Source organism: Musa acuminata, chromosome BXJ1-9 (assembly GCF_036884655.1).
Source record: "Musa acuminata AAA Group cultivar baxijiao chromosome BXJ1-9, Cavendish_Baxijiao_AAA, whole genome shotgun sequence".
NCBI classification, from domain to species: domain Eukaryota; kingdom Viridiplantae; phylum Streptophyta; class Magnoliopsida; order Zingiberales; family Musaceae; genus Musa; species Musa acuminata.
This window is the reverse complement of record NC_088335.1, coordinates 10,092,622-10,101,571: the sequence shown is the minus strand read 5'-3', so window position 1 is coordinate 10,101,571 and position 8,950 is coordinate 10,092,622. Positions and strand designations below refer to the sequence as shown.

The 8,950-nt window shown below is 43.8% G+C and overlaps 3 protein-coding genes across 4 annotated transcripts; all 3 read right to left on the bottom strand.

Annotated features, from left to right (window-relative positions):
- Window positions 1–3,075: 3,075 nt before the first annotated feature.
- Window positions 3,076–4,729, bottom strand: LOC135593127 (uncharacterized). The gene is made up of 2 exons (XM_065082955.1): window positions 3,695–4,729; window positions 3,076–3,626 (listed from the first exon to the last, which is right to left on the bottom strand). Exons 1-2 carry the CDS (start codon window positions 4,718–4,720, stop codon window positions 3,219–3,221), a joined length of 1,434 nt encoding a protein of 477 aa, XP_064939027.1. The 5' UTR covers window positions 4,721–4,729; the 3' UTR covers window positions 3,076–3,218.
- Window positions 4,730–4,877: 148 nt separating this feature from the next.
- On the bottom strand, window positions 4,878–6,658 carry LOC135593130 (2-oxoglutarate-dependent dioxygenase 19-like). 2 transcript variants are annotated; one of them, XM_065082958.1, is made up of 4 exons: window positions 6,249–6,658; window positions 5,938–6,173; window positions 5,538–5,865; window positions 4,878–5,440 (listed from the first exon to the last, which is right to left on the bottom strand). In XM_065082958.1, exons 1-4 carry the CDS (start codon window positions 6,492–6,494, stop codon window positions 5,195–5,197), a joined length of 1,056 nt encoding a protein of 351 aa, XP_064939030.1. In that variant the 5' UTR covers window positions 6,495–6,658; the 3' UTR covers window positions 4,878–5,194. The 2 variants fall into 2 exon arrangements, with proteins under 2 accessions (XP_064939030.1, XP_064939029.1); XM_065082957.1 differs by having other exon boundaries at window positions 4,878–5,423.
- A 148-nt stretch (window positions 6,659–6,806) lies between these two features.
- LOC135593129 (E3 ubiquitin-protein ligase ATL6-like) lies at window positions 6,807–8,606 on the bottom strand. The gene has a single exon (XM_065082956.1). It carries the CDS (start codon window positions 8,463–8,465, stop codon window positions 7,164–7,166), a length of 1,302 nt encoding a protein of 433 aa, XP_064939028.1. The 5' UTR covers window positions 8,466–8,606; the 3' UTR covers window positions 6,807–7,163.
- Window positions 8,607–8,950: the final 344 nt, after the last annotated feature.

The window sequence follows — 8,950 nt, the reverse complement described above, 5'->3', positions numbered from 1 at the left end:
TTGTCAAATAGATTAAAGTTTATGTTCAATAAACATTTTGATTATTTTTTAAATAATTTCTACATAATTAGATTTTAAAATAGTAAATATTATTTGTAACTTATATCATTAAGTTTTATCACCAAAGTTTCTTAGGAGGGTAGGCTTATAGGATATAAATTATAATAAATATTTTTTACTTATAAAATATTTAAAATATATTTTATATCATTGTATCATTTATGTAGCCATTAAAGTAGCCTAGACTAATAAATTTATAAAATTACATTAAAGATTAGTCTTAAATGATATTAAAAAATAATATTCATAATGTCATTCATAATTTAGAGATTTAGATAATTCGGAGGATCGACTTTCAATAATTATATGATGGAATAAGATGATACTATTTTGGATATCATTATAGTTTAGGGTTATATATCTAAATGTAATAATATTATTCCATCAGGATGGTATTAGTCTTTCATAATGGTAAAATTTTGTGTGAACACTAGATTTATTAATATTTCATCCAAATATTAAAATAGAGATGATATCAATAATTTAACATTTACTAAGAATCTCAAAATAATAATAATATATTATTTTTTTATAGTGGTATTTTTTTCATTACATTCTTATGCTTTTAATATCTTTATATGCTTTTGATTAAATTATTATATATAATTTAAGCATATATAATCTATATTGAGAGTTACATATTAATATTATTTGTTAAAAAAATTATAGACTTAACTACTAAAAGTTTAGTGAGACGAATAATTAAAACAAATGATTAAACAATATAATAGACTTAATTTTTACGATAATTATTAATAATATTTAAATTTTATTAGAATATATAACTAGTATATTGGAATATCTAAAGATTGATTTAAAAAAGTTGATAAGTCATTAACTAACACTTTAATAATAGAATTGACTACATTATTTCTATTCGATGAATTTTATGATATATTCTTTTTATGATGGATAAAGTTATAAAACTTAAAGATATTGGGCATGAATATGAATTAATCTTGCATATGTAATTTATTCTTAATTCTATTTTTATTGTTTGTTTAGTTATTCACTATCCTACAAATAAAGAATAAGTAAAATTTAAATTAATTGATTAATATATGTGTTTATTAATAACAAAAAGTTAAATCATATTTTATCAAAGAAATCACTTGATTTATAAATATTATACAAACTCATAAAGGAAAATTATTTACATTAAGATGTTATCTCTATGGTAAAAATATAAAAATAATTATAAAGTTTGGTTTGAAAAGAAAATAAATATAAAATGACATTTCAAACATTATGGAAATTCCTTTTTGATAATTGATGAATTGATTCTGATAATCAACTTATATTATCAATAATATGCAAAAATTATTTGAACTCAAAAATCAAATGACTATTGACATCTCATGTAAGGTCTTACATTACATTAGATTATTGACATCTCATGCAATGTGTAGAGAAATATTTTATCAATAATGTGTAGAAAATATTTAATTCAGATTTCGACCGTTGGCATCTTAAGGTATACATGATACATTGAGAGACAATTAGATATACAGGTTAAATTATCAAATTTGATAAGGATAATAAATTTTATAATAGATATAATGAATTTGATCATAATTCTTGTTCTCTTACTAGATTATTAAGTAATACATTTATACTCAATATATCTTATCACATGCGTCACTACAAAATGAGATTATCGAAAGATAAAATCGTACTCTTATTTCGAGGATAATCATATATATCTTAAATAAAATTTTTAGTAAGATAATTCCATCGACTCCTTTTTAGTTATGGACTAATAAAAAACCTAATTTAAGACATTTGCATATTAAAGATCGATCTCCAAAATCATATATAAGATATGATAATCTTTCCCATTTAATGGTTTGACATTTTTTTGAACCTAACATAGCTCCAAAATAAATCCTAGTATCACTTATAATGAAGTTAGCTGGCATATCATTTATCACCCTTTAATCTAATAAGATAGATTCATCATCCTATTGAATTTGAATTATTGATCCAAAATATTTGAATTTAAGTACATGCATTATTATAAGTCAATTCAAATTCTTATTCATGAAAAATGTTATCATTATTATATGAAGATTTATAATCTTGTGTGGTCCAAAAAATAATAAAAAAAGACAATTGACTATTTTTATGGAATCAAGATATATGCTATAAGAGATCTTATATACTAGACAACAATCAAGCCATATATTAAACCTGAAGTGACTTTGATTAATAATATAAAAAAATTAAAAATTATAACAAATTCTAAGACAACATCGAATCTAACCATTTTTTACAATTAGTTGTTTAGAATTTTATTAAAACAAAAATGTCACGATGAGTAATTTGTATGGACGTAACGAAAACTCATGCCGATAAATTTATCTCGATTTTGAGGAGCCAAGATTTTAATTGAACTTAAATTCACAGCAATTCAATATCTCAGGGTAAAAATTTATCAAATTAATTAAGTTGAATCATTGAAGAAAAAGGAGAACACACAAAGATCAAAAAATAGCTAAAACACAATATAGAATATTTAGAAGACCAATCAAACTAAACCCCAAAGAAGAATAAATTTGGATTGTATTCGGTAACATATTTATATTTTTAATGTGAAGTTGAAGAAAAATATTTGAATAGATGAATGGTCGTAGAATGCTTTGAATACTTGATAAACAATAGATGAAAACTATCTTTTAAATATATATTGACGTAAATATTGTTTGATAAAATTATATTTCAAAAGCCCATTGAATATTTTATGATAAATTTACCTTGCTAATATTTTTAATATTTAATCAAAGGTGAATACATATTTTTATTTAAATTAATGAGTAAATAAATAAATGTATGCAATCTTATAAGAAATTTTGTCTAGCTCAAATACATAATAAATAAAAAAATAATTACATAAATAAATATAAATAATATGTAAAAATAAACAAATAAAAATTTATCTTATATTGGTTTCTAATTAATTTATTTTGAATTTTAGATAAAGTCATAAGATACTCTAAAAAATTGAGATAATATCAGCACTTGAATATTTTCAACAAATATGATTTAAAGAAAATTAATTAAACATCAATTCATATAAATATTTGATATGTGCTGCACCTTCCTTTCATATATTATGATTGTTTCATATACTACGATTGCAAACGTAGCCAAGACTACAATCATCGATCACAAGGGCAGGGAATTGATGATCCTGCAAGATCCGCATGGCGGCTTCCGCTCGATGCCTCACTCGACTTCATCTCTTTCACCTCGCCCAGAACCTTGGCCGCCCAGTCGGCGAAGCGGGCCTCGTCATGCCCGATCTGTGCGTCCTTGTAGAAGAGGAAGCACGCGAGCTTGTCCGTGTGCGGGCACTCCTCGCCCTGGGGATCTCGCCATGAGCCCTTGTGCTGCATTCCGGCCCAGTTGGCCATCCAGCTGTAGATGTACTGCCCCGCGCCGGCGAGCTCCTGCCACCCCTTGGGGTAGAACTCCATGACGCTGCTGTTCTTGTCCATCAGAAACAGGTTCGTCAACTGGCACCCGTGGGGAGACACCAAGATGTCCGTCTCGCTCATTAGCTTCACCTGCATCGACGATCGATGGTTGAGTCGGAGATGGGAAGAAGGAGATGGGGACTCTGGTTGAGTAGTACCTGGTCGCAGAACGTCATGTTGTTGCCCCATGCAACCTTAACCACGCACCCATCCACCTTCGCGCACTCGTTCTCGAAGATCCGGATCACCGTGGACTCGTTCTTGAAGGACCTCGATCCCAATCGAAGCAGCAGCGTCATGCGAATGGCCTTTGGATCCGTGATTGCTCGAGTAACGCCGCAGTCAGCTCTGGCTCTGCACCGCATCATGTCGTACACCTCCCGCCGCCTCTGCTTCTTCATCGCCCCTTCGTTATGCCTGAACACCACCGCCTTCTCGAAGCAAGCCGGTCCGGCGCCGCCGTGTCCTCGAAGGTCCTCGATCCTCACCTCCCCGATGGCTGCCCTGGTGAGATTGTGCACCCACGCGCCCATGCTGGTCCTGAGCTCGCCCCAGTGGAACAGCACCCAGCGATCGGGAACCGCGCATTCCTTCCTCTGGTGCCATGATACGAACGGAAGGATGGCTGACGTCCCGTGCCACAGGTTGCCGTAATCGAAGTAGGTGTCTGAGACGAAGGTTAAACCTGGAAAGAGCGTAGCGTCGTGCGGGAGGGCCTCAGGCCATGCTAACGCATACGAGTTCTGGGTCCCGTCGGAGGTGTCGCGGGCCGAGAGGCAGAGCAGCCTTCCCTTGGACGCCTCCGACGGGAAGTGAAGGTGCAGAGTCTCGTCACCTTCGAAGGTATCGTTCATGGAGCTCATGAACCACGTGTGGCCCGACGTGGGCTCCTTGGCGAACCTGAGGTCCTTCAGCGGGAGGAAGGTGACGGAGTCGCGGAGCATGGATCGAGCGCGACCGAGCTCGGTGTGGATCGAGGATTCGTCGCGATGCAACGCCTGGTCGAAGAAAGGCCATGACAGGGAACCGGTGGAGACAGAGGACGTGAGGACCTGGATTTGGAGGAGGACCAGGACGAGGAGGGTGGCGAAGGTGGTGATGAAGCACATGGAGCTACTGTGGGAGTGGGAGAGGAAAGGGACGCATCTTGGGATGGCGAAGGATTTGGAATTCTGCTCCATCATGCTGCATATCAGAATGTAGAGATGGAATGACTGGTTATTTAAGTTGTACAGCACCACAAAGCTTTGTATGTTCTGCACGATACTATAATCCGCAAGAAGAGTTACAACTCGAAGAAGAATGGTTGAGTTGTTAGATGGAAGAACCGCAAAAGGAGACTAGAAAGAACACAACCGCTGTTTGTTCTTTTATTGGAATTGATTACAAGACAGTGGAACTTAAAAATGCAAGGATTATTGGTGAATGTGCTATAGTGATGGAATCATGGTGTGCATGTTGGTAGGAAGATGGTGTATTAGATGTCTAAGATATGGGAATAATTGGTCAATGGATTTCTATTTGTGTCATGAGCCATAGTGGGAGTCATGGTGGTCACGTACGGATGGAGATGGAGACTCATTATCTGTCAAGAACATACTCGGTGTTGAGCAGAGTACTCTGCTCATCATCTTCTATCACCGGAGACCAATAAGCAATCATTGCACTCTCAGATGGTCGAGGGCTGACTTCTCCCAGAGCTTGTTCCGCTGTTGGTGCTCGAGGTACTCCCTGTATCTCACTCCTCTGTACATGGCTGGCCTCTCGGGGCTCACCAGTTGGGCGACTGGTTCCACCACCGTGTCCAGCGAAGGAGCCACCACGGTAGCGATCGACATCCTCGTGCTTCGGCCATTGATGACGGCCCGGTGCAGCACGCTCTTGTACCTGCCATTGGTGACAATCTGCCTCCATGGATGGTTTTACAGTCATCATAACAAGCTCAAGTTTGCCACAAGAACCAGTGGAGTTGTGGAGTGGTGTGTGTGAGAGAGCTTATACCTCCATCTGATCGCCAGTGTTGACGAGGAAGGAGTTGGGTGGGGGCTTGACATGAACCCATTTGCTGCCATGCTTGACTTGCAGGCCGTCGACGCCGTTCTGGTGGAGGAGCGTGAGAAGGCTGTGGTCGGAGTGGGGAGGAAGACCCATGGCCAGCTCCGGCTGAGGACAGGGAGGGTAGAGGTTGACCGCACAGACCTGGAAGCATGCGTCGAGGTCCAAGGCGTTGTTCATGTAGCCCTCGTCGAGTTCCAGGCTCTCCCACATGCCTCTGAGTAGTTCCATACCCACAACCCTCGTGCAAGCCGCGTACTGCCCCAAAGCCTCCCTGTAAGTGTTTGCGTTTATGCCACAGAGTCGAACTTATGAAGAAAGTAGTGAACTTGGACCATCGGAATACCTGAAACCGAGAGGCTTCGCCGGAGAATGAAACGCGGGGTGCACAACTATCTTGAAGTAGTCCCTCCAATAGCCAAGGTCGTCAACCTTCGAGTTGAAGCTGGTGCCGTACCTGATGGGATCCATGACATGCTTCCCCGAATGCTCCGCCTTCTCCTCCTCCTCCAAGTCGAATAACCCCTGGGCGGCAGTCAGCATCGCCTCCCTCACCGTCTCCGGCACGCCATGATTCACAACCTGCAATCACACGGAGTCGATCAGTGTAAATCCAGCATGCGCACGCAGAATTGGTGCTGCGAGCTGCGGACGTACCACGAAGAAGCCCCACTCCTCGCAGGCCCGGCCGAGCTGCCGCACCATCTGCGAGCGTCGGGCGGGATCTCCTTCGGTCAGCACGGAGAGATCGATCGTGGGGATTTGCCCCTCGAGGGTGGGATCGACGTCGGAGGGAGCGTCGGGATCTCGACAGGCATAGTGGGTAGGGACGGAGGAGAGGGCGCCGGAATCAGATAGTTGTTTGACGGAGTCTGGGAGAGAGAAGAATCGCGCCGTTGCCATGAGAGGACTTGGTGGAGGCTCAGATGTGGAGATGGGCGCGAGGGATTGGACAAGGAAATGTTGTTTATTTAGATTTTAGCTAGCTTATGCTATAATTTTCTCATTCTAACCTTGGGAAGTAAACGAAGAGGAGGATATTTTTGTTGGCGATTGCAACAGGTGCTCTCATCGACACGAATCATGATGATGACGTTTGGCTGCCACTGGTTACCGGATCAGGACGACGACTTCAGCCAAAAGAAGACGAGATTGATTGCAGCAACTCTTATGGGAGGTCGCGTGGTTGATGACAATTACATGAATAAATGTATATACCAAGCATAAATAATCAATAAAAAGAAGGTTTATATAAGTGTGGTTGATGACATTTGACGGTTGTCATGAGGTTGTTTGGCCTCACCCCATTCTAACAAACTTGTACTCGAGAAAACGACGCGCTAACGCCATCGCGTCGGCAACTTTTGCTTTATTTTTTTTCCCTAAAATTATATTATTTTTAATACGAGAAAAATAAAAAAAAGATCCTTTTAAACACCGCCCTTCATTTTGTATTTTTGTACGTTTCTTCAACGGATGGTGTAATGCCACGTCATTCAAATTGGATTTTGGTTATTAGTGTGTAAATGCAGTGAGGGAAAAAGGTGAAGGAATCGAAAGAGCTCGACTCGGTCAGACTCGCCCGGCGTGTCCGGTAGCTGACGACTCGTCGTCGTCGGCTGCGGCGGCGACGACGGACTTCGTGGCGCCACTACCCCCGCCTCCAAGGCAGTAGAACGGCGTTCTCACGGCCGTGAACTTCCCGCTCGAGGAACCTTCTGCTTCCCCCTTCTTCACCGACGCCTCCCCGCCGTCAGCTCTCCTCACCGTCGCCCACGGCGGGACCTTCGCCGACAGCGTCCGGATGAGGAACGATGGCCAACGGTCCGACCTACCCAGCCGCACGCTCCTCCCACCGCGGCTGCTCCCCTCCCCTGCTCCTCCTCCGCCGGTGCCACGGGACCCACGACGCCAGCTCCCCTCGACGGCGGTTGCAAACGAGACGCAGCTCGTCGACCGGTGGAGCTTCTGAGAGGCAAATATCTCCCGCCACACGTGTTCCGGGAGCCGCAGGGTGTACCGCTCGACGTTCTCCCCGGGCAGAACCACCGAGTGTCCTGTCGTGTGGGAACGACGTAATTTCGGCGGCCGGTGCCCCGATCGCGATCCCACCTCCGGTCTCTGCCTCTCCTCTATCCGTGCCAATCCCTCATTATTGTCCTCCCCGGGCGCCTTGTCCACGACGATCGTCAGGTGATCCAGCGGCCGCCGCAACTCCTCTTCTACTCGCCGCTCGGACGGATGATGGGGTGTCTCGCGATCCGGGTCGGCGGCAATGACCACGGTCGGGGTTTCTCTGTCAGCCGTGGCGTTGGCTGCTTCAGCAAGGTTGGAACGGCAGACGGGGCAGGTGACGTGGGAGGCGAGCCAGGCGTCGATGCATTCCGGGTGGAAGGCGTGGCTGCACGGAGGAAGAAGGCGGAGGGCGTCGTCGTCCTCGAACTCGCTGAGGCACACCGCGCACTCCAGCGCGCCCTTTCCCAGCTTAAGCCCCTTCACCTCTGCGTACACCAATGTCGGGAACGTATACAGCAGCTCCGGGCTCAGCCCCATCTGCTGCTGCAATAGCAGCCTCCGCGACCGGGCTGCAGTTCCTCGGGCGAGGCCGTGTCGGTCGGAGCCGCCGCCGGCGCAGTGGCGGATGTAGATGGAGAGGAACCCCACTAAGAAGAGGGCGGCCACAAGGAACACGATAACTATGGCCATGGTGGCGTTGAAGCTGGGCGCCCCGAAGTAAGGGTTGTACTTGTCGGAGGGCACCGAAGCCGACGAGGACTGTGCGTGGGCGCACCTGGCAGTGAGCAGAAGCAGCGCGAGCGGGAGGACGACATAGCCGGCCGACGCGATCGGACGGCAGCCGTGCGTCGTAGCCATGGAGGGCGGTGAATGGCGTCGCGGGGCGGAGTGCGATAAAGGCGGAAGGGAAGGCGTATCGACGTGAAGATAAAACCGCGTCAGGGCGCACGCTTCAGAGCACCAGGAAGGCGGTTCGAAGCTTCGGTGGCACGTGACGCGCGACGGTCACGTGGTTGCTTACCCACGGGCCGCTCCTCCGTTCGTACGCAAGCAAAGCATCAGGGTGACCACCAGTGAGCCGACCGCCGATTGGCCGACGGATCCAGTTCACTTATGGCTATCAAGTCACCAATCAGAAAAAGACGTCTTCAGATTGGTCAATAACGCATGGGGCCCGTATCAACGACGAATGGGTCCCATAAGACTGGCATAGGTAATTGACATCTTGTGAGGTTCTACTGATTCCTTCCGTGTTCGCAGGTGTCGTCAATGCAGCAGCAGCAACTCCGTCTGCTCGACTCATCAACCAACTAGAGGCATCAGTGGTCGGATACCGTCCATTC